The sequence below is a fragment of the Pseudopipra pipra genome, chromosome Z, assembly GCF_036250125.1.
Source record: "Pseudopipra pipra isolate bDixPip1 chromosome Z, bDixPip1.hap1, whole genome shotgun sequence".
In the NCBI taxonomy this organism is placed as follows: domain Eukaryota; kingdom Metazoa; phylum Chordata; class Aves; order Passeriformes; family Pipridae; genus Pseudopipra; species Pseudopipra pipra.
In genome coordinates this window covers 33,135,522-33,161,343 of record NC_087581.1, presented here as the reverse complement: position 1 = coordinate 33,161,343, position 25,822 = coordinate 33,135,522, and the positions used below count along the sequence as shown (strand labels likewise).

At 38.6% G+C, this 25,822-nt stretch overlaps 1 protein-coding gene across 8 annotated transcripts in view; it reads right to left on the bottom strand.

The window, feature by feature from the left end:
* Positions 1 to 25,822, bottom strand: part of ADAMTSL1 (ADAMTS like 1) — a 399,489-nt gene that overhangs the window by 144,840 nt on the left and 228,827 nt on the right. For 7 of the 8 annotated variants that reach the window (XM_064642565.1, XM_064642564.1, XM_064642566.1 and 4 more), the window contains 2 exons: positions 16,528 to 16,764; positions 1,538 to 1,664 (listed from right to left, as the gene is read on the bottom strand). In XM_064642565.1, the coding sequence (XP_064498635.1) occupies positions 1,538 to 1,664; positions 16,528 to 16,764 (364 nt within the window). The remainder of the gene's footprint in view (positions 1 to 1,537; positions 1,665 to 16,527; positions 16,765 to 25,822) is intronic. The other variant, XM_064642569.1, reaches the window with a different exon arrangement.

The window sequence follows — 25,822 nt, the reverse complement described above, 5'->3', positions numbered from 1 at the left end:
AAATCCATTCTCTAATATTTTTTTCACATTTGCCTCATTCTAAGACTATGCTCTCTGCCACTGCTCTACTACCTACATAACATTCTTTATGTTTAATAGCAAACCACTGGGACCAGGGACTCTTATTTTTTTCAACATTTTAGTACTGTGCATAATATATTAGTGCCTTTATCCTCAGAAAAGGAGAAATGAGCACCTTTTTGCCCAAAGCAACTGCAAACCAATGAATTTCTCCTATAGGAAGAGACATTTGCCAAAAAAGTTAACAAACGTTATGATGTCTCAAGTAGGCTGGAGATTTCCAAATCTGTTCCTGCACATTGCAGAAGCAGGTAGCAATGAGGTGAAATGCCATTTCTAAATCTTTGTGAATTATTTCCTTTGCCCTCTAGTGTGCAATTCTGCTTCAGCAATAGAACTGTTACGAGGATTATACAAAATCCTTCCTTCCTTCCTTCCTTCCCTTTTTTTTTCTCCTACTCTCTCCCTCTTAGTTAGCAAACACAGAGCCAGAGGTGCACTGTGCTAACTACTGCTCTGTGTACTGTGCTCCAAGTGAAGCAGTTATTCTTTCACAGAGAGAAGCTTTTGTAAAATGTACCTCTCACTGCTCCTCACAGAAGCTGAATGTTCTATATAGGAATATACACACGCTGTCTTCGGCAGATATTACACTGCTATTTGAATCTTTGAGGTCATGTGCTATTCAGCACTGGGAAAAGTGCTCCAGAATGGTAGAGCTGGTCTGATTGAACTCTGGCTGGGAGTAGCTTTGCATGCTAGCACATGTGTGCCTACACAGGCATGAAAATACATTTACATTTTAATCCTTCCTGCAAACTGACCAAACATGCCCTATCTGTCATCCCAAAGCTTTTACAGCTCCACCTATGGTGCTGTAACAAGGCTGAAAAGCATGTCTGGGATCTAGGATAAACTAATCCTGTCACTGGGGCACACTAATGCTACTTTACCACTCTGGGTTGAAGCTGGCTCAGCGTGCAGGACAGGCCATGTTTGTCTGTAGGCCTCTCTCACATCCATGTAGGCACTTTCTGACAACTTAGGTTCCTCAGTCCAGCACAGAACTGAGTCACCATGCTCAACATGCAGGCACACAGGCTGTGAGCATAGGTCTTGGAGAGAGCACTGTGCCAGGCTGGCACCACCAAGCCCTTGGGGTTATTCTCTGCTGTGTAGCAGCATAAATCACTCTGTTCAGAGCAGTGTGGACTAAGTCCTATGTGATAGCCAGCTATCACAGCCAGAGAGGCTCTTCTAGTTCTCCTGTTCGTCCCAAGCAACTAGCTAGCTGAGATGGGGAATATACTGGTGACACCTTTCCACACCCACCCCCACAACGAGACCAGTAGTCCAAGCAAGACTGCTTTAACCCAAGAGGCAAGAACCTGTAGAGACAACCAGACTGACCATGATCATTCAGATGCCTGAGAAAGAGTGGGGTGAAATCTAGCTTGCAAGAAATGAGTACATCTCTAAGAGGGAAGATGGCACTTTACCAGAAGGAACAGCTTACGTTTATTTGCTGAGAGCTGGGACTTATACTGGCCTCGAACCAGCCGGCAGGTGGACCCATCTCCATTGCAGACCCCACAATTATCTTCCTTGACAGTGCTTCCCAGCTGGTGGTCACAGCCAACAATCTGGCAAGAAAGGAAGATGTGCATTTCAATGTGAGCACCTACCAACTGACTGCTCGATCCATCTCTGCAACTAGTTACCACTAAATTTCTTTCTCAGCAACTCTAGAGGGCCACAAAGTACCTTAGCAATGAAAGAGACTAAGGAAATCTGGCTGGAAGTTAGCACTAAGGTCAGGCATGAGGTAGTGAACAGGTTAGTGCTCAATGGCTTTTCCAGTCCAGAGGAAGAAAAGAGTATTGTTGGAGGTTGCTATTTCAGGGCATTGTGAACATTTATTGGTCAGAGTCCTATCAGAAATTTCATTTCTTAAGAGTTTCACAAAGAAAAATGCCTGAAACAGATAAAAAGACAGATAGTAAGCAGACAGATAGATAAAAGTAAAGAGCAATGTAGATCAATTGTAACATGGCTCAGTGAAATTTTACCTGCTATGCAGCTGGGAAAACCATGTGGTTTTAATTATGTTTGACAATAATCCCATTCCACACTGTCAATGCCTGTGTTCAGACACTATAAAAGATCTGATAAAGAAGGAGTGAATGATTGCAGCAAAAGAACTGAGAGTCAGAAATGCAGTTACCTGCTCTGAAATTGGTTTTATGCCTATATTTGAATTGTTCGGTTCAAAATTTTAGAAGTTGTATACATAAGCTAGGTTTCTCAGTTTGCGAAACCCCCTATAATTCCCAGGAGAATAAAATATAAATTTATAATTAAGTACATTTAAAATTACCTAATGGAATGCAAATTTATTTAACACAGTGTTAATCTAGGCCTACTGCTGGCACTTTGGAGTTCTGCATCCAAGTTATGAATTTTGCACATAAATAATTGAAATCCTAAAAATTACGAAAGTCCTTACAGAGTGTTATAACTATCTTTATAAGTACTAGAAAATGAAAAGCCTTCTAGCATTCTGGCATGCAGAGTAAGCAATAAAAAAAAAATTGTATATAACTTCTTATGAGTTTGTGCTAAGGCTCTTAGCCAAACAGAGAGTATATATAAACACAAGGAATCTTACATAAAGTTCTTGTTTCAGCTTTGAATTTCCCTGCATCACTGAGTTTCAGTTAAATCAGACAGCTGGGTCCTTGAAAATTATAACAGAAAATTATAAGAGCACTTATCAGCAAGATTCAAAAAGCTGTATATGTAACTTGCCCACTTAAACATTCAGACTAATATTATTTATGCAAATCTGAGTGTGCAGAATTACAGATCTCTGCGAGGGTAAGAAGTACTTTTCATTTTGACATGATCTCTTCATTTGCCTATGAAAATGCAGACTTTGATTAATAACCAGTATTTACTTTTAGCAATTCAATTTCCATTTCTAACGTCATCACTTTAGCAGTGGCACAATAACTGTTTCTTTGGTCATATCTGTCACACTGAGAGTATAATTAATTTAATTTAAATTATTACAGATTTAGTTCAGGCTATCTGAAAGCTGTCATCAGATTTCTTCAACTGATCTTCCAGATCAGAACTGGGTCAAGCCTTCTATACTTACGAATTATATTATGATGTCTCCAAGAGAATTATTTGAGGTCCAATGGAGTAAAAGCCACACGTAAATGATACATTTCCTTGAAAACCTAGTCATACCAAGACTGTAAGATACATTTTAACACATCAGAAACACCAAGAGAAATAATGGTTAGAAAGCTGAAGCAAAGTTAAGCTTGTCTTGACTATCTTGACTGTGACTACTCCATAGAGAACTTCCAAGTACAGATATATAAACTGTAACCATGATATCATGTAAGATTTAAGTCTACTGTTTTTCTGAAGAAGAATATCCCTAAAGGAGCTGAATGTAGGCTGCTATGCTTTAATTTCCAAGAATACCTCTGTGTAGACAAGATGGTAAAATGAATAACTTGCATGATCTGAAAACTGTATGACACAATGCCTACAAATCAGATTAATTTCCTTGTAATGCATTAGAGATTGCTAGCACTCACAGTGAGAAGGGTCCTGCTGGGGAACCCAGAAAACAGAAGAAAGGTTAGAATTCCCTTTCAATATCTGCTCCTAATATATTTTATACTCAATAGTTTATAAACTTCAATTTAGAGTATTACACAAATCTTTATCCCTTTGTCTATTTTGAATAGAATATATGAACTGCTTGGATGTGAAATTAACTGAATCTTAAAACCAGGTATGAGTTAACCAATTTTAAAAAACAACATTAACTACTTAAAGGCATTTTTGACTTATGAATCTCACATGTTGCCATGAGCTGTACCCTGATTGAAGTTAATTCACAAATTGAGCAATCTGGAGCTAGGTCACAACTTGTAGAGGAAACTACCAGGAAAATCTCAGGTGTGAAAGGAAGTTATACTGAAGTTTGATTCTTTTTTTGAGCTGGATTGCCATTACCAGTGTATAGCATAAAAATATTTTTTCTGCTGAAATGCTGTATTTCAAATGGAAGTATGAGCAAAGTGGAACTATGGAGACCTCCGTGAATACAAACTCTTCTGTGGTATATACAATATGTATATTAACCTTCCTGTAATTGGTAGTGTCTCAGATAATTTAATGCTATTAAAATTCTTGATGACCCTAAATTAATTTCCTATTTCTCCCCAAGGTTTCTGCAGAGCTTTTTGTTTACTCTGTTATATTATCTGTCTCAATAGACACACAGAGCTCTGGGAATATGTATAAAATTTTCACTAAAAACCCTTATGAGTGATTAACTAATGCCTGAAATAAAAAACATTCCCAAGTTCACTGCTTTTTTCTTTTCTTTTTTCTCCCATCACTACCTAGGGAAATCTTTCTTCCATCTATTAAACATAATTATATGCAGTTAAAAGGTTGCTAGTGTTTGCAATAGAGTCATTGATGCTTTAAAATGAAAAACACTGCTCCATATCTGTTATGTCACTTTTTAGTAGCTCTTACATGAAAATATTATATAAGCTGGACTCTTATGAAAGCAAAAGATACGAAAAGGAAATATTAAAGTGCTTCTCAAAAAAATACACAGTTCATGAGAATAATAACTTTTGTCTCTCTGAGCACAAGAAACATAGGTTTGGCTGAGTGGACATGAGAATAAGTCATTTCCATAACATTATTTTCACACTCCATCAAGGCTGCAGACAACTCACTGAAAAAGATTATGGAATGGGTGAAAATATGTCACTACTCCCTCAGAAGTCTGCAGAGAGTTAGCAAGGAACAGGAAGGCAGAATTGTTTGTTTTAGCATCCACCCATAACATGAACAAAACACAAAGGGGAAGTTTTAAAATGGCTGTTATCAGAGATGCCAAAGACGCAACAGTAGGAGAGGCCAGCAAACAGGAAAAGTAGATTCACTTGGGCTGCAGAGCCTGAAAAGCTTGCCAAGACACTGACCTACAGGCATACTCATCCAACTAGAGGTGGCTGAGGACCTTGTCACAAAAATAAGCACTATGGAAGGTACTGCTTGATCAGCTTGGTAGGCAAAGGAGACAATAAGGATATTGCACCTCTAATATACAGCTCAGAATAATGGTTTGATGGACACAGTTTGAAACAAAATGCTGGCATATTTGAATCAGAGGTCTGGGGAATATTTCACTCTCTGAAAAGCTTCGAAATGTCAACTCTTTGTCTTGGTTAGAAACTGGACCCAATATTGAAATCCTTAAGTTTCTGTGGGATCGAAACTTTCTTTTCCAATGCATTCTAGTCCTCATCGTAATACACCCTGGGAGATTTAGACAGATGAAGTCTTTTTTAATCCATAAAGGTCTGAGAAGGAAGCCCCCACCAGGAATGAAAATGGATTACTGAAACAAATTATGCTTGGAAATGTTCTGACGTAAGCAGTTTTCATACTCATTTCTATTATATTTTAAGCTTCCTCCCCTTGAAGCAGGGTAACGAAGCACAGACTTTCCACACTGAAATTTTCTGAGTTTCAAATTACTGAAGTGTGGTCAGAGGCTTGAACTGCAGATTGTTACCACACAAAATATCAGAAGCAGCTCTGTTCAGTTCCCTGACAATCAAATCCAAACTGCATTAAAATCAAGAACATGTACTTATAAATTTGATAAGCTTTGGATGAATTCTTGCACATTTTTAAAGGTGCTTCTATGAAGCTCATTGCTATTGTGGTGAAATGCCCTTAAAGCAGTAAAGGCAGATTATGCAGAGCTCTGGAGGTCTCTCAGTATATGAAGATGTCAGCCATGTAGTATTAGAGTAAGGAAATCACAGGTGAGCATCAACTCCCTGCCCAGCTCTTCTTTACCAACCCTAAAGTGAGCTGATTTTTATTCTCCTTATGGGTTTAGCTTGAAAAGTCCAGCAACAAAAAGCCAGAATAATAACACCTAATCCCTAGCTGGCTGAGCCTGTATTGTTTTCTGGCATAAGATACCAGAGTTCTGCTCAGAGGTAAAGATTCCATATTACATTTTAGGCTGAAGTCTCATACTTCATGCTGAGTTTGATTCTCCTTCCCCTCCTCTCCCCTGCCGTTTTACTCCACTGACAGCCTCTGGCTGGAGAAACAGAAAAAAAGATACGCATTAGCATGACTGATACACTTTAGCAAAATAAGTTTTACAGGCACTGCAAGAAAATAGATGATCATCAAGTTAGAAGATGAATTGCTTGTGTATAGTTTAAAGGCATTAGGCTGAAACTCCCACAGCAGAGTTGGAACTTGCTCACTGAGTGCGTGCACGAGTTTTATGCATGCGTTCCCCCTGTGGACTTGATCTCTGGCTCAGTTTAGCAATCTTTCCAGAAATAAAACTGGACCAGCAATGACAGGTTCTGTTCCAGCCTTGCTAGCCTGGAAATGTCCTGAAGTAAGAAGTTTTCATAATAATTTCTATTCAGTATTAAGAAACCCTGGGCAGGAAATAATGTAATAAAGCAAGCTTGCAAATCTATCCAGTTATAAATAAATTTTTCTGTTTACCAAAGGGCATTTCTGCAGTTCAAACACAAGAAGTTCTGAGAATCCGAGGAAAACAAAGTTGCCCTTCACATAGATACTAATGTGGGGCTCAATCTGGGACTTGTGTTGATTGTTACTGCTCAGCTGAGGAAAGTTCTGGATCAGATCCATCATTTCTACTGGGTTCAAAATCCCATTTTACAATCAGGACGAAGAGCTGCTCTACTCTTTAAATTATTGTGGAGAGAACAAGCTTGAACATATATAGCAAAATGGATCTGGGCTGGTGTCTGTGACACAGGGATTTGCAGCCCCTGACAAAGTGGTATCTGCCCTTCAGACCACCAACACCGTAAGATGGCAGTTTGCAGCCCCAGCATTTTTCTGGCACAGCCTGCTAACATTATCCTGTGACAGGCAGTCTTGCACAGCACCAAGGCACTGTGCAGGATTCCCAGAGGTTCCCAGGAATTTAGTTGCAACTACACCACAATCCAACTACAAATGAATATCATAAGATGATTTTCACAATGGCAAGGCAACTTGTAACTGTGGTGGTAACAGCAGGCCCAGTGATATGCAATCTATGTACTTGTTTGGCACTTGAGCCAAACATACCTGCAACTGTTCAGGCAGTGTAAACAAACTTCAATTACTGATCAGTAGCCAAATCGTTAAATACAATCACTGATGTGACATCTTTAAGATACACCTTCCGATATGTGGAACGTGACTGGGCAGCTCAGTGATTTGTTGCTGCTTGTTGCCTTACCTATCACTGTTCCACTGGAACCAATTTGCATATCCTGCTTTATATGTGTCCCATCAGCAGAGCATTCTCAGCTAGCCAGAGCTCTCTGCTATTACTATTTTTAAACCAAGATCAAGACTCTTGCATGCATTACTGAAATGCTTGTTTTTCTCCAAAAGGATCATACCTATTGTCTGAACAGCTTTGCATTTCCATGGGAAAGATTTGTCAACTTTTGAAGAAGATTAAAATACTACACCAGAAGGTGACTGCAAAGGCCATTATAAGACAAAATTCATCAAGGCAGCTTTCCCTCAGCAATGTGCTTGTAACAGCTTCCTTGTAGCAATGTGCTTGAGAAACCAAGAGTAAATTCAATGAAGTCTGCGCTCTGGACTTATTGTTGTCTCCTAGACCATGAAACACTGACTTGTAAAGGCATTTAATTGGCACTTGTGACACATTATATTTGACTGTGATCCTTTGTCAGCTTGGTGACTTCATGAGACATTTGAAATTGTTACTCAGATCTCTCTTCTGTTGAGTGTACAGGCTTCTTTTGTTGGCAGGAGTCTGTCCTCTGTTGGCTGGATCAACAGGGATCCAGCTGCAGCGCTTTGTGTGCACCAGCACAGACTTTCTGGTGCTTCAGGCAATCACATAATCTGTGTTACCCAGGAACAGACATCACTCACAGTTCAAATACTTGAGAGAGGCTACATGTCCCCAAGTCACTGATGAAACCACTTAGTCTATGTGGTATTCCAGCCTGCTGCTCAGTGTGTAAGAGGACTGCATGTAGGGTCTATGAGACATCTCATGTCTATGGGATGACAAAGGAAACTAGCTAAAATATGCCTGCAGCCTCCCTGTCCTGGGTCTTCACAGTAACTGGAACTCTCGCCAACATCTTTAGTGAGAAGCACACATCTGTTTTGCTGGGGACTCTTGAAATTGCCCAGCCAGTGAAGACACCTTGCCGTCTTCATACAGCACTAAACCCTCTGCACCACTCTACACAACTTTTAGCTTTTAGCTGTGCTAAGGAAATATATGGACAGGGATAACTTCCTAGTAACTCTAGGAGAACCCTCAGAAGTCTCCAAGCTGCTCTTTTGAAGTTCTTATTTTTGCTAAGCCTCCAAATTACAATGTTCCTCCCTCCCTCCCTGCCACCCCAGCAAAGGGAGGTGCTCTAAGTACTGCTGGTCAAAGATAAACGCACAGTAGAAAGAGCTGGTCTGCTTGAGATTACCAGCACGTATTGTTTCTGCTAGAACAAAGTATCTCTGCAGTGGTGCCAATCTCTGTTGGACCATGGAGTGGAAAACTGATAGCTCAGGGCAGGGGAGTAGAGTTCTAATAATGCAAATGAAGATTCTTTCACAAACACACACAGAAACATTTACTTGCTGCTCACTGCCACAGAATGTTGTTATCTGGCATGATGATAGCAATTTAAACATTAATATTACTCTTTTGAATCATTAGGTTCTCCATCCCACTCCTGTCAGTGTGCTGGAAGGATGTCATGCGGGGGGAAAAGCACCTTGTTTCGTCTCAGAAAAAACAATACTCATCAACAAGAAAACAAAACTAAGATTTGCTCTCAACAGAACATGAGGTAGATGAGGATAGAGTGTAATAGACAAAACATTCAAACAGCAGTTCAGCTGTTCAGCCTGGCACAGTTCAAAAGCACCTGACCATAAGAAATTAAGAATTCAGTATTTTCTGAAGTGTTATTTCCACAGAAGACATCTATGTTTCTGTGGACTATTTAAAAAAAAAGAACAAAAAAGAGAAAAAAATGAATTTTGAGCATCTAGGCCTAGGAGCTTGATGCAGATATCATAAACTTAAAAACCTTTATAATTCTAACATCAAAAGGTCTGTCTAAACTGAAAGACAACTTAGAAGTGATCCTTAGAAGATCCTTCTATAATGCCTTCTAGGTGTCTGAGGAAAAATGGACTCTTAAATTGCCTCCTCTTGCCTAAATAATACACTTATTATTACAATTTCTGCATTTTTCTTCTGGTGTTTCTACAGCTCAGAAAAAAAAACAAACTCAAGTGAACAGCTACAAACAGGAGCCAGAAATAGCTGAACTACATGAAACAGAAATCACAGCACTAAGTAAATACCTATACTTTTTTCCCCAAATGCTTTCCTTTTTTTTTTTTTTAACCTGACTGCTGTCATACTCTTGGCATAAAAAAAGATTATTACTGGAAGCTGTCAAGGGGGATTGAATGCCTTTAAAAATGAATACAGGTTGGTGGAAACACAAATGATGCCTGTTTGGAGAGAATTAATGGAACAAAGACCATTCATTTCTATACTTCGTCATCAAACAGGCAAATGATAGGCACTTTCTGTCCTCTTGTGTGAATGTAAGACAGCAATACAGGTAATACAGGTAAAAATTTCCTTCTGTAAGTTACTGTCTCAGAGTTTTCACAGTTAGACAACATGTCAATGTGGAGAAAAAAAGGCATCTTGTAAAAAGCAGAACATGATCCCCAGTGTTACTACTACTAAGTATAAAGAGAACAGTCTCTAGTATCAGAGCAATGAACGTTGCAGGGCCATTTTCTTCCAGGGCTTCACACAGGGTGGGACAAACTCCTGGCCTTCTCCTTTCTCAAAACTGGAGTTGACTTGAAAGGTCTGAGGAAGGCATGAAAAGAAATCAGATCCCAAGCTAAGGAATGACTAGAAGCAGTCACGGGCCCAGGTGCAAATTCCTGCAGCTATGCCCTAAGTGCATCCCATTTGGATAGCTGAGGTCTAAGGCAGTTTCATGAGTCTTCAAGAAGTTGCTGAGGTGACCACCTAACCTTATTTTACCTGCCTCAAGCAGGTTTACTATGCTAATGAGCAATATCCACATACCAAACACATGGTGTTAAGTGACAGTGTTATCCTGATCAGCTCTGATTTTGGGTTGAGCTGGAAACTGGAAAGGATGCATGCAGCAACACTTCACATATGGAAAGGAGAAATTCTCCTTCTTTAAGTCATGATACTAAGGAAATATAGCACAGTCTATTTAAAGTAGAGCAGATTTTTTTTACTCTTCTGACATTATGCACCAGTCTGTGTAGCCTGTGTCTCTGATGAAAAAAATTAGAAGCACACATACACATATCTAGCCATTTAAGTACTGGTGTAAATAGAATCAGAGAATAGAATTATGGAATAATTTGGTTTGGAAGGAACCTTTAAAGGTCATTTAGTTCAACCCCACTGCCACGGGCAGGACAGAGAATCAAGAAAAGACTCCAAGATCATCAAGTCCAACTTTTGACCAACTAGAGGAAACTAAAGAAACTAATCTTGTTAGCTGTCTTGAACTAACTGTGCAGCTTAGCTTAAAAAAGTGTTAGGAATCAACAAATCAGAAATTTTTAATCTACCTCCAGTAGTATTTGAAAGTAGATCTGTAAAAAACTGTTTAATACTGTCATAAATAGTATAAGATAACCATTTCTGCAATGTAGCTCTCTGTAACCAACAACCTGTAAAATTAAAATAATGTAATGGAGAATGATGGGCAGTTTTGTGAGAAGAAACAAAAGGCTGTTTTCAATCCTAAACAGCATTTCTGTAGTAACAAACTTACTTAACAGCATTCTTACAAATTACCAGCTTTTTAATCATTGGATCTAATCCTGGACTTAGACCTATAACATGATTCCTTCTGTTATTCCACCATATATATGAAATAATTTTATGGTCTTTAATAAAAACAACACCAATAATAGTAATGACACTTATGCAATTAGGATTAGATCTGTTTTTTCAAACCATGAGTATTCAGTTATATTTTCTCTCCTCTGTCCGGTTACAGACGGGAGTGACAGAATGCCTTTGGTGGCTGCCTGCAACCAGCCAGGGTCAACCCACCACACTGCAACTTTGTAACCCAAAGTGCGGTATGCAGAATAGCCTCAAAAACCCAGAAAAGGATTTAATTTAATTGATTTTGGAAACAGGGAAAATTAAACTAGAAATTTGAAGTTTTAAACGTTGTGCTCTGCATACCTATTAATTCTATCCACAAAGACATTTCCCAATGTGGAACATTAAAGCACTGTTTCTCTTTAGGTGCATTCTATTAACTTCAGGATGGTGGTTCAGGCTAATTATAATATATCAGTGGACCATACTATAACCTGAGGTAAGCTCAAAACAAGACCCAAAAATCACATCTGAGAAGTAATCTGTATTTCTTCTAAAATAGGAGGAAGTGGAAGGGACCCAAATAACACAGATAACCATATAGAAAGGAATTTAAAATACTTAGGAGGAACAAGACAACTGGAAGGAAGTAAAAGACATTACATACAAAGCTTTTTTTGAAAAATTCCATTGTTCAGTCTGTGTCACTATGGATTTAAGAGTAAAACTACAGAAAGAAAAAAAATAATACTTAGAAGTTAATTCCCATTAATTTTTTAGGTGTTTAACACAAAGAACAAAGGCAAGATATTAACCATCTCTTCATGGAAGAGAAATTTATGTTTATATACTATGGAGAGAGGCAAGATGCATGCAGCTTGCATGATTCCTGAACTATCACAGTCATATGTACTGCCCTATGCCATGAAGTATATTTGAATAAGCTACTGCATAACTTCTCCAGTATGCTAGCTCTGTAAATAAAAGTTAAACATCTTTTTAAGAATCTCTAACCATACTCTTTGTTGAATCAAAGATCCAGGGATACAGCTTATTCTACTCACAAAATTGCTTTGCTTGCCCTGCTTACAATCAGAAGTCTCTTCTGACTTTAACAGGTGGCTAGTACGCAAAACAAAGTCTTCAGCTCAAAAAGTAATAATTAAACAAAAACTCATAAATATGTCACTAAGGTACTGGTAATTCTAAACCTTCAAACAATTTCCAAATACTGCACCTCTTTAACAAATGTGTACTTACCAATGACAGTGAAAACCATCACCTTTAAATCAGGAGTGAGCACCAAGGCACACAGAAGGCAATACAACTAACCCTTCACTTCTGCCATTAATAGCCTGAAGAACAGCTTGTGAGCACACAACAGGCCATGGGCTGACCCAAATCTTGCACACTAAGAACTATATCCCTGTGGTTAGTTAAGAAAATTGACACTGTTGTTTGAACTCCTGGGAAAAATGCTCTATGTCTACGTAAGCATACACTGATCTTAACTCTTACTAATTCTTGTATTCATTCATTCATTCATGGCTAGGCTTTGCGAACGAAGATTTGGGAAGGGCTCTACCCACATTCGCTACAAGCACAGTGGTGGCTAAAGAGGCCAATAGGAAATAGATACAGACAAGTCCGGTTGCAACTAATTCTTGTATAGACTGTAACTGTAACAAAATTATATGTTTCATAAAATGCTCTATCTGAACAACATTCAATTCCTTCTTTGTTGCCATAACACTTGGATCAATGTAAGCCAGTAGGATGGTAAACTTAAAGATGCTTTCAGTAGTTTTACTCTGAGCAATTCAGAAAATATATCTCTTTATCTCCAACATAGAGCAATTACTGCAAAGAACCTTTTGTCATAGAATAATAGAATATGCTGAGTTGGAAGAGACCCACAAGGATCATCAGGTCCAACTGCTGGCCTTGTGCAGGGCACCCCAAGAGTCATACCATGTGTCTTAGAGCATTGTTCAAAAGCATCTTAAACTTTGTCAGACTTGGTGCTGTGGCCACTTTCCTGGGGAGCCTGTTCAAATGCTCAGCCACACCCTGGGTGAAAAACGTTTTCTTGATATCCAACCGAAACGTCCCTGACTCAGCTTCATGCTGTTTCCTTGTTTTCTGTCACTGGTCACCACAGAGAAGAGATCAGTGCCTGTGTGGTGGGTTCACCTTGGCTGAACACCGGGTGGCCACCCAGCTGCTCTATCCCTTCCCCTTCCCAGCCGGACAGGGGAGAGACTAAGGTAGGAAAAGAAAACAACACAAAGGGTGGGTTGCGATAAGGCAGTTTATATTTATGCAAAAAAGAAAGCAAAAGCAGTGTGTGTGAGCACAAAGCAGAAGCTCGCAGTTAATCTCTACTTCCCATCAGCAGCGATGGTTGGCCACTTCTCTGAGAAGTAGGGCTCCAGCACGGCAGGCAGCCATCAGAGACAGTGAGTGCCTCCGGTCCTGCTCCTTGCCTCAGCTTTTATATCTGGGTTGTCGTCATATGGTATGGAATATCCCCTTGGTCAGTGTGGGTCAGCTGGCCTACTTGTGTCCCCTCCCACTGAAGAAGGAATGTTACAGTGCTGTACTCAGCAACAGCCAAAACATGGGTGTGTTATTGACACTCCTCTAGCTGCCAATGCAGAGCACAGCACTGTGAGCGCTACTACGGGGAAATAAATTCCGGCTCAGCCAGACCCATCGCAGCCTGCCCCTCTGCTTCCCCTCACAAGGAACTTGTAGACTGCAGTGAGGTCTCCCCTCAGTCTTCTCTTCTCCAGGCTAAACACACCAAGTGACCTCAGCCACTCCTCATATGGCTTCCCCTCAAGGCCCTTCACCTTTGTTGCTCTCCTTCAGACACTCTAAGAGCATAATATCTTTCCTATACTGTGGCACCCAAAACTGCACACAATATTCAAGGTGAGGCCAACCCAGTGCAGAGCAGAGCGGAACAATCCCCTCCCTCAGCTGGCTGGCGATGCTTTGCCTGATGCCCCCCAGGACACGGTTGGCCCTCCTGGCTGCCAGGGCACTGCTGACTCATATTCAACTTCCCATCAACCAGGACCCCCAGGTCTCTTTCCACAGCACTGCTTTCCACCCTCTCATTCCCCACCCTGCACGTACATCCTGGGTTGCACCGTCTCAGGTGCAGAATCTGGCACTTGCCCTTAAAACTTAAACTACAGAAGAAACATACTTCACTTTTTAATCTTCAGATCTTTACACCAATATACACCCTAGGAGATTTCATTTTTTGCAGTTGTGACAAACCGTGCCTTCATATTATTACAATTGTCTGCTGCACTGCCCCAAATGTTGCTGAACTCCCAGGATCATATGAACTCTCACAAACTACTTAGATATGTGATTGTTATGTTTACAGTCTGTCAACATTCTTAGGTAAGTAGTAGCTTGCAGCTACTATTGCAAATGAATAATTTCTAACATAATATTTTTTCTTCTCTGAAGTTCACATGCATTCACCATGCTTATAGAAGTAAGTTTATTCAAACAAATGTTACAAATGAAGAATTCTCCACTTGTTCTTCCATAACACTGGAGTTTCCCATTCTTTTAAAAGAACTTTTATAGAAGGCCATGGAAGACCATTGCTTTTAAGGAGGGTTCACCATTTATTATGGCAAATTCCATACAGTTTACCTTTATGGACTGCTTATGTAGCATTAGCTATTGTGATTATTGATAGTAAAGCAGTTGCTGTCCTAAAGCATATAGGTAGGGCAAATCTAGTTACGGACTTTCTAATGCAGTACCTCTGCTGTCACGAAGAGATGGCTGGTAAACAGGGACACACTGAGATAAGAATGCTTCAAATTGCTTTAAATTTAACATGCACCAAAATACAAAATTTTTCACTGTGATGAATACAGCATAAGCATTTTTATTTTAATTTTTTGGGTCATCCTAAAAAATGATGCAGTAATTGTAAATATATGGCAAAAGTTCATAAAGAAATTGAATGTTGAAGAATATGGAAAATACATAGTTGTGTTAATGCATTAAAATTATTCTACCACTTCATGGTATATAATGAAAGGGTTGGTTTAAGTTAAATTCTTCAGGGACACTAGTGCTAATTTTTCTGTTCTCCAGCCACAGAGACAATTAAGAAATAACATTAGTTATAATAGTGCAGCTAACTTCAACCTTCCAAGAAGTAAGAATTGTCATGGGAAATCAAATGAGTTTGTTTCAGTAGTGGATAATTATGAACTCTAAGGGAAGGTTTTCTTGAAAAAAGTACGCTTTGTATTTGAATCAAAACAGAAATCAGCCTGACAGAGGCTGAATTCTCTGTTTCTAATTTCTAGGCCATTATATGCAAAAAACTTTGAATCTTTTTTTCCATCCAGATTCCTGTGCTTCCGGTTAAGTTTTTAAAATATTTAAAAGCTCAAAATAAGACTGAAATTTGTCTGTCTCATTAGGCAATCTAGAATTTTGAGAAATGTGCACTCAGCTGACATCAAGAGGTCTAGGTGATTGCCTTTTTTAGATCACAAATGAGATTAGCCTAGTAACTGCTTACTCTGTTTCATTTACTGCAGGACTGCTTCTGGCTCAGAATAGAAAATCAGAGAGAAAAGAAACAGGAAGAAAAGCTTCTAGAGGAACGTGAAGTGGCTCAAAATTCACTAGAAAGCCAACAACACATCAAGTCTACACAGATTTGAAAAAGACTGGGCACTGAACCATGAATTCACAGTCAACTGTTTTTGAGATTTAGGTGTGTTCAGTAATTAACAGAGATGGCATGAAAGTCCTCCCCTGCATCAGCCTGTAGCATACATATAGTTCAGAAGACTAAAGTCTGATGTAGGTAGGTTCAAAACAGTAGCAATATATCAATAAAAGCACAAACATAATATAAAAGCAAATTAAGACGTGAATAAATTGGTCGAATGACCAATAGATTTCCATGCACTGTGAAGTGATGGGTGAGAAAGTCCCCATCTCCCACTTTTAACAAACGGGGATGCTGAGGTGCAAGGAGATGTAGCAGCTTGCTTAATCTTACAGGAGTGGCAGTTTTTCTACTTTAGTATCCCATCTACTGCCATGTAGTTTGTGACTCACAGGGAGCAATAATCTTCAAAGATAATGTAACTTGATAGACTTGAAAAACTTTGGTGTATCCAGATTAAAAGCTACATCATTATTTTCTTTTGGTGCTTCAAATGAGATCTTCTACTGCAGCTAACTATACAGTAGAGTTCAAAAACTGATAACATAATCCTTTAAAAGAACCCTAAGGAAACAACACAGAGTGTGAAAATAACGTTTGGAATTGTACACCTCGACCAAAAAAAGGGTACAAGAAATCAGTTTAAGAGAATGGAAACAGATGATTAAAATCGAGTCCCTAAAATGACATAAATATGGAGGACAGGGAGTGAGTCATGTGAGAGAGATCTGAGGAAAGTAGTCAGGTGTTAGGGTAGGGTTTCTCTCCTTACTTGGCACAAGCCACTGATGCACATGTCCAGGGATTCAGTGTAGCACCGGGTCCCATCCAGAACCTTTGGTGCCAGCTCCACAACCAGAGCCATTCCTCTGGCCTGGCACTTCAGTGAGCATGGGTTGTCAGGGTCATTAGAGACAGGAAGCCACTCATAAAACTGTCCCTGATATTTGACGTCGTTGTGAGCAGAGCACTGCTGAGCGCGGAAATCACCTGCTTCTGGTGGACAATCCTGCAGAAAAGAGAGAAGAGAAGATCAGCAGGTCTATTCAGGACAACCACTTCCAGTATCATGCAGCACACTGGGCTCCACAGCTGCTAGATATAGAGAGTTTCTGTTTAGACAAAGAAGAGTGATTGAAATAGTTACATCTACACATAATTCAACTGGATAATTGCACTTTTCTTTCTTCTTTCTGCAAAAGTATTGAAGGAACATCAAGACCATGTGTCAACGGGAAATAACAAGTGCACTGTACGTGCACTGTACCACAGCCCTGCCGTTAAGCAAAAGAGGGTCACAATGCTCTTGCCAGATCTCACTCCACTTGTGCACATATGTGGAGAAGTGTGTGTGTACAGCCACTCTCTTCTAGCCAGATTTTCCTCTTTGTTTGTAGACAAAGAAAAAAGAACTACACAATGTATCTGTTTCTTTATCTAAGCTCTCCTCACTAGCCTTTTTTTTTTTGCTTCAGTGACTTAAATCACCTGGTACAAAAACCAAGAAAAATTTGAACGTATTTGCATTCCTTTAACCTAAGATTTTACTAACTCACATAATTAGGGACTTAATATTATTTTACTGAGAAAATCTTAGGAAAGTCCCTTTTTTAATCCTCTGGAAGATTTGTAAGACATAACCCTAATCCTGAACCCAGTATACCTGATATAAAAATCAAAGACCATTGATACTACTTAAAGTCCCTTGTAACTGAGAATGCGAGGCTCTCCTTACCCCCATATACTTTCTTGCTACCATTTAACACTGAAAAACACAAGACAGCTTCAAAATCATGAGTCTTTAGGCCAAATAAACATGAGTTCCTTTTATTTCCTTTCCAGCGTTTGATTCTTGAAGAATAATATTTCAAGTTTTCCTGTGCAAGCAACCTTACAGGCTAGAAATTCACTGAGTTTTTTAGAAATAACCTGAATTTCTCACATAATTACAGGAATATAGGAACTAAGCTTCAGGAAAAACTCATGAGAGCTGAGGCAAAACCAGAGAAAATGTTGGTAATATGACTGTTTCAGATTATTAAGGTCCCATAGTCCTCTACCTTACTGCTGTAAGAAAATCTGGTCCTCGATGATATCTGGTAAAATACCAGATAAAATGAACACTTGTTACACCCTGTACTTGAGAACTACAACATGTTGATTATAGTCTTGGTAGGAAAGGATTTTGATGTATACACAACCACATAACTAGACGATATCCTTATAAGATGTCTGTATTTTCTGTTCGCCCTCAAACCATTTCATCCTATTAGAGCATCATTAATGACAACCTTATTCGCAGACTTCTTATCTTCCCAGCTAGGGAAGTCTTATTACTGTTGATGAAAAATACATCTTCTTAGGTTTAAATGATCACCTAAGTTTCTTACACCTTCATTTTCTAACACTTTTCTGCACATTTTAAAAAGGGCAGATTGTTACAGCTTTCAATACGAAAGACATGGAAGCTGCATGTCACTTTCTGACATTAAAGGATTGTTTTTTAGTATTAAGATCTAAAATAAAACTTCTCTTAAAAAACAAGTCTCCACTAAAAGGATGTCAGCACAAACTTGGCTAGAAATTCGTCATTTTAAAGCCCTTGGCTTAACAAGTTTAGCCATTCTGGCCTCTCATTCACTGTTGCAATGTGGTTATGGCCATTTTCTTTCAATGTTGAATAATCTTGGATCACACCACTCCAAACATTTCTTGTTGTGGTCTCTCCACACATACAAGCCATGGCCTTAGTCAGAGATCATCTAAATTGCTTTGTACTAAGTGAGCAAATTTTCAATTAATTGACTTTGTATTTGAGTCTAATTCAGCCCAAAAGTGAAGGGTTAAAGCCCAGTCAAAAGTTTTGCTATCTAAGTTGTTGTAGCTTTAGTTAAATGGGAAGGATTTTTAGTGAATTTTTTCATACTACCACATAATTTGGAATGTGGGGGACTGGTCCCTGTCTGAGCTGGACTGGGGAAGACTGTCCCAAGCATCTTGGAAAGGTGGGTCGCCCAAGTGAAGCATCCTGGGAACTTGGGAGACAGGAGACAAAAAGTCAGGTGTGCAATGGCTCACTCTCTTTGTACCTGGTTTTTGCTCACTGGAGCACCATGGACTCTTGGAGCCTTTGTCCGGGGACCACCCTGCCTGAGCTGTGGTGTTTTCTGCCTCAGCTGCAGCTGTATTTCGCATCACACCAAGGTCACCCTGCCCCAGCTGAGCTGTCCTGGTGCAACTAGCCACCGCCGACAACTCAGGGATTCCCCTCTCAGGAGCTGCACAAAAATCTGCCACCGCATGGCCCGAAACCACTGGGTCCAAGCAGCACATCTGGTCAGCCCTGCCCCACAATTGTCACTCCATATACTTTGCTACGTTGGAACCTACGTCATCACCTTGGCTGCATAAAATTTTCTTTTCTATGAAATATCCTTCCAGGTTTTGGTTTAACTTAGAGAGGAGGAAGTTAACTAGGTAATATTTTCTGCTATTGTTATTTATTTGTTTCTTTCAGTTTTTAGTAAAAAAATTACAAAAATTGTTATTTTTCCTTCTTCACTCAGACTCCTTGTAATTTGTACCTTGTCTCTACTGGGGCAGAAGGAAATTTATAAAAAAAAAGAGAGTTCATCTCATTAGAGGTCTCACCTCCTGAACATATTGTCATTAAACCAAGACTATTTAAGGCAATAGTCTTCCTGTTACAAGAGGTTCACTGGATTAAGATATAAGAGAAAAAAGGATTTTGGGTTAAATCTAGCTCCAGAAAAATACATATCAAAGAGCAAACACACAGAGCTCATTCTTCCTTTTTGAAAGTGGAGGTTGAAAGTTCAAGCTTGTAACTGGTATTTTACTGCTCGAAGACTTACACAGCAGAAAGTTTTTCTATTAATATATTATGGATGATCAAAGAAAAAGTAAAATGTTTGAAGTATTTCAATTTGATTTTAAAATCTTGAGAAAAACTGAGAGGCAATCAGGGCCTTTTTGTGATCTGGGCAAGCTTTTGATATAGGACAAAGTTTGGACAGTGAAGGGAGCAGACAAATATATGCAAAATTCATTATTTCTCTACAGCTGGTTAATTAGAGAAAAAGTGGTCTTTATGTTCTGCCCTTACACAGAGTGTGAACAACAATACAGTTACAGTTTGACCTGAGATCTGGTTTAGCTCTATTTTCAAACAAAGAGCAGAGATGAACACTGTGGCCTTATTTCCTGCCACAAAGTCTTCTGGTGCATACTCTTCTCTGAATTTGTCTGTCTGTAAATGAGTACAATCAGGTCTATTTTTTGGCAAAGGCTTGTTGTGGAGATTCAAGACAACTCTTTTGTTTGGTTTAAGCTTGGCTCTACCTTTGGAACTTTCTGGCTTGGAACAGCTTTATTTTTACAAAGAGAGAAAGGCCCACTAAAGCACACAACACAGAGTTTATAATCCTGCTTTGTATAGTACTCAATACTATGTTATGTTGGATTTTACTTTTAAGTCAAAGAAATAAAAAATGTACAGTCAACATAAAAGCTTTCAGGACACGGCAAGTGACCAGGACAGATGTCAAATACCTCCAGTCTTTGACACTGTAATCAAAATAAAACAACGAACTTTTGTTTAAGAAAGTTTTCGTGTGAAACTGGAAGCAATTCAAAGAATACATGCAAGCAGTCAGAAACATAGATATGTATACTTGGCATGCAGATGTGAAAAAGGGTTACAGCCTGGCACACTACTTTTCTGTAGCTGAAATCCTGAATCCTAAATGTACCTGAAGGCCTTGGAGATCTCTTCCTCAGGAAGGATCTTTCAACCTAGTTAAGAAAGCACATCTTGCATGTACACACATAACCTGTACAATATTTTTTTAATACCAAAATAGACAGTTTTAAGAAAATTAGTGGTCTGAATATTATCCTCTACATCTGCCAGCAAGCACTGCTTCACTAGTCTGAGAGAAGTTGCATGCTCCTTCAGCTAAGGGCCAGATTCTGGAAGCTATGTAACAGTGTGCAGCTTGTCTGTCTGCACAACAGATTGACAGACACTTTGAGACAGCCAGAAGTCATGGGCTAAGTCAGTGTAGCAGTGAACCCAAGGTAACACATCTATGCATTAATTACATAGTTCTGTGAGGTATTTTGCTAATGACATCTGCATGCCTGTGTTTGGCTCGGAGCATGTGGCAGCCCTGATATCTGGCCACAAAAGCTCTACAGTCCTGCTTCAGGTTACTACAGTTTTGGTGCTATATTCACATCCTACCGGTTTTGTTTTCTTTTGGAAATTATCTGTGGGCCCTTGCAGATACAAGGAACTGCTACCATTGCACTCCCTGGAAGAATCAGAAAGAACTAATAAACTTGAAAGTCTTATCTAAGTCCATTTATCTTCAAGCTTCCTATTCATTAAGACTTTTTAGGGAAGAAAAATTCCAGTGAATAGGAAACAACTTTTCCTCCTTTAAGTCTGGGGGTCCTACATGGCTCTTTCATGACCTTTAGCTTATGAATGCTCATGAGATACTGCTGAAACACTGAGCCTGTGATGGATACCGATAATCTCCATTCATCCTGTCAGATCAAGATTTCCTCTACTGCAATGAAAATATGTATCATTTTAAAGGTGATCAAAAACCCCTTTGATGTATGAAACATTTTAAAATAAACACAGGAGTTTCATCCTCATCTCTTAGGCACCTAATGCTGGCACCAAGCCATATTATTATGGATTCATTTTCTTCTTCCTCACATCAATTTTTTTTTTAACTCGACCTCCTATTTTATCCTATATTTAAATCATAAATTCCATGGAGTTTTGCCATGTTGGAATTCCATTCAAAACAATTTGTATTAATCAACAATCCAGTGGAAAAGATAAGATGAATCCCAGATGTCCCTTGAGGGTGATAGGTAGATCAGATTTCATGGGACAAAAGAGGGTCAGGCTTTTTAAAGTTTACTTAGTGAGTGAAATGTAGAAGATTGTTGTCTAAGCTGGGATACGTGGAAAAAGTTGAGGAACTTTAAAACAGTTTACAATATATGTGCTTGTATATTTCCAGAGGCCAAGAATGATTTACTATACCTGGAGTATTTCCTCTGAGCAAAAAATGACTAATAACTGGACGCTGTGCAGCATCTGACAGAACAGCTTATTGAACCAGTTCCATGGAGTACTCATGGTGTTTCAGCTACTCTGATTTCTCTACCGAGAAAGAAAGCCTGAGGTCCTCAAGTAGAGACTTGTCTAAGACTAAATAAGAACTTTAGATGAAAGCACAGACACTTAGGAGATCTAGGGACTTAACAGAACCTTCATGAGAACCTTCATTGAGTGCCCTGCTTGAATTAAGTTTCTTGCAGTCAGACTTTCCAACAGTTTAGTCTCATGAACTGAGAAATAGCTTAGGATCATACTTATCTGCTTAGATTGAACAGGGCTTATACTATAGCTTTCTCTGACAACCCCAAGATATTGCAGTATCTGACGGAGAGAAGCATAAGAAAAATAATAGGAATAAACGGGAAATACAAGAAAATGTTCAACTCTGTGTCAAATAAACAGAGTGGAGATAAGGGCTAAAATAGTCAGCAAAGTATAAATGCAAATTTCCATTAACATCTCTCATTAGAAATATTTATAAAATACATTTTTCACCAAAAAAGCATCTTTTTTAAAAGTTTGTTCCCATTTTGGCAAATAATTCAATATGCAGCTTTTCATGTAATTTTAATCTTTTTTTTGTTGTTCATCCCTTTTAAATATTAAAGTGAAGTGTTTAAATTAGAGTAACTTTTATTTCAGTTTGAAAAACTTCCAAATATTTCAGTCAGAAAGTAATACTAGTACATAATATTAGAGCATACTTTCCTAAAGACATCGAGGGTGCCGTATTATCAGATGAAAATCAGCTGTTCAAATTAAAAAAAAATTATTAGAAATACCAAATTTAAGTCTATGAATTACCTAGAGTCTTGAATAGTCACAAAATGTCACTGTAATGAAAGGAATTCAGTTTGTTTGGTCTACAAAGGTTCTTTACAAATTAACACTAAATGGCAGCAATGGTTGGGGTATTATTGGGCTTTGTTTGGGGTTTTTTGTTTTGGTTTTTGGTTTTGTTTCGGGTCTTGGAGTTTCTTCTATTTTTCAATAGTCAGAGATCCACAATTCTGCTTCCTGAGAAGATAGCAAATCCAGAAGTCCAAGCTTCTATCATTTGCAAGATACTACAAGGACTTATTTCCAAGTATGAAGAAATAATTTCTAGATGACACACAGAGGTTTTAAAATGCATCCAATCAGAAATAAGACGGTAGTTATTAAAATCCAGCAGTTTGGAGAACAGACTGTAGTCAAAATAAATGATCTGACGAAATTCCACTTAAAAAGTGAACTGACATTAAGTAAATCACGTGTTAGTATGGAGATATGTGTAGTGCCTATAATTTTTTTAATTATTGTTTTACCGCAAAATGTGAACTGGGAGGTTTGATTGCAAAAGACTTCACATGGCATTTCTAGTCACCACTGGGTAGAAAAATTAAATCCTGCTAATCATTCTTGTGCTCTGAAAAAATCTACTTGGTGATGATGCTTCTCATACACATAAGCCAATGCTTCTGAGACTTATGCACTTATATGGAAGTTAAGGTTTGACACTTTACAACAGGCTGGGATTTAGTGCGTGGAAAGAAGATAGTGTTATTTTGTGGAAAGTAAGATGAGCAATATCAGTGCTGCTGTATACAAAATGCAGCATGAGCTGATAAAAAACAGAGATGGAAGTAGATTGTCTTAATGCAAGCCAAAAAATGGGGGATGTCATTACAGTCGGTACTTCAGCCAAGTGAAGAAAGTGAGGTATATATAAAAAGAGTTGCAGGTGGTGTTTACAAGTGTTAGTTCTGTGATTTATGGGGTCTACCATCTATAGATTTTATCCTAGGCTTAATGGAACTGCTCTAAACCTTGTTGAAAGCACTAGTAATGTTCTGCAGCTTCACTGTCAGTCTCATGCCTCTTTTTTTTTTTTTTTTTTTTGAGTCTGATTCAGAAAGCAGTGCAGTGAAAAGAAAAATACCAGGGAAAATAAAAATGTTTTCAATCACAATAAGGAGTTTCATAATTGAGGGGAATGAAGAGAGAAGGCATGCAGACAATACATAGTCCAACAAACACCTTTCAGAGATATTTTCATGTAAATGGAGGGAAAAGAAAGAAAAACATAGCATAGGGACAGAAGGACTGAAAATGAGAAATGACAAATGAGATGACATGACAGCCTGGTACAGTATCTGAAAAGAACCTAGCAACTAAGAATGCACCTAGAAGAAGGAACAAAGAGTGTGCTAGATCGGGAAAAAAAAAGAAAAAAGAAAAAGAATGAGTATAAAATTCCTACTCAGAGTTTGGAAATATTTTTATTTTGCTTAATGTTTAGTATAATAACCCAAACAGATTCAAAAACATGTTTTCATTACATTCAGACCAGTTGTCTAAAGAAAAACAAATGACCCTCTCTCTCCCTCCCACAGCTATATTCTAAAATGGCTGGGAACATGCTTCAAGTAAGTATGAATAGTAAGAAGAAAAAACCAGATGAATTCGAGCCTAAATCATCTTCAGATTCTCTCATTCCTTTTTTTACTATTTACACATTTGGCTTCATACCCAAAATCTTTCCAATTGCTGATCATCAACAGGCAATGCAAGTGGTAAACATACTGGCCTGGATTTGTTCATTTAAGAACTGCTCAGAAGCCTTACAGACAACAGTATCAATCTCTCTTATAGACTATATTGTGCAAAATGGTTCAGCACCCCTAGAATAATTAATATAGATCACTGGAAAAACACGCATGCCACTCTTTCCCCTTGCCTCTCTTTATCTCATTTTTTCCCTTCTGTAGTTTAATTTCAGGATGAATTAAAACCAGCTGTAGCAAAATCTTGTAAATGATAGTGCCTATAAAATGTGTTCATTGCCAGATTCCAAGAAGTATTCTTCTCATTCTCCAATTTTCACATTTGAAATAGTTTGCTTCTAGTATATGTGACTACCCATCCTTTCCTGCAAGAGCACAATTATAAAAGTCAGTAATGACAGTGTTTCTGTTAGTTCACAGAAAGACAGCTCGCAAAAAATAAAAAGACTTGTTATTTTATGAACAATAACATAATTCCTCAAGTTAGGTACAAGCTAATGGTAATGGAAACTTGTATTTCAGGACTCACTGATTTTCACAAGAATCAAAGAAATTTTACAGGAATTTTCAATGATGCATGACAGCTAGCTTCACTTGCAGGGGCGGAATGGGGGATTTGCTCTCATTTTCCTTTTAAGCAAAGAATGTCATCTAACAGATGGAAATGTAGGTCTTGAGCCTGGAATTTCCATCCTCTGGATTTTCAGAGTCTTTGTGGATGAAATCTTAGCAGGCAAAACCTGAGTTAACAAAAATATACACAATATTGTGGGCCTTTTCTAGTGCAGAATTCCACAACAAGCCATTGTGTTAATGAATTGTTTCCAAGATGCACCTTGTGTGTATGTATCCTTGGATTTTGGAGACAAAATAGTAAACTTCGTTGAAGACAAAGCGTATAATTTTTTATTTTTTTTTTTACTATTCTGAAAGAGACAAACAGTATTTCAGGGTCACAGCTAAACAACTCAGTAACAGAAGGGATTTTAGAAGAGAGATGCAAGTCTGGGGTTCTCAAACTGCTTTGGATTTATACTGGTGCAGCACAAGGCATTTCTAAGTTCCCAGCCTCAGACACATGTGGCTGTGGACTACCATGGCTGTACCACAAGTTCCGATGCTGATCATGGTCCCAATGTCCTTCCAGTGCCTGATATTCTGAATACTGGTGGACAGTGCCCAGGATTAGGAAAGACTATAAACAGAAGGGCATAACATCTGAATCAAAGAAATACTCAACATACATTAAAAGTAGAAAATACTGTCCTCCCAAAATCAAATGTCTGCAAAATGAATGCAGCAGCCAAGTACTTTCTTTGTGACATAAAGCTGTATTTGGAATGCCTAGTCAAAGC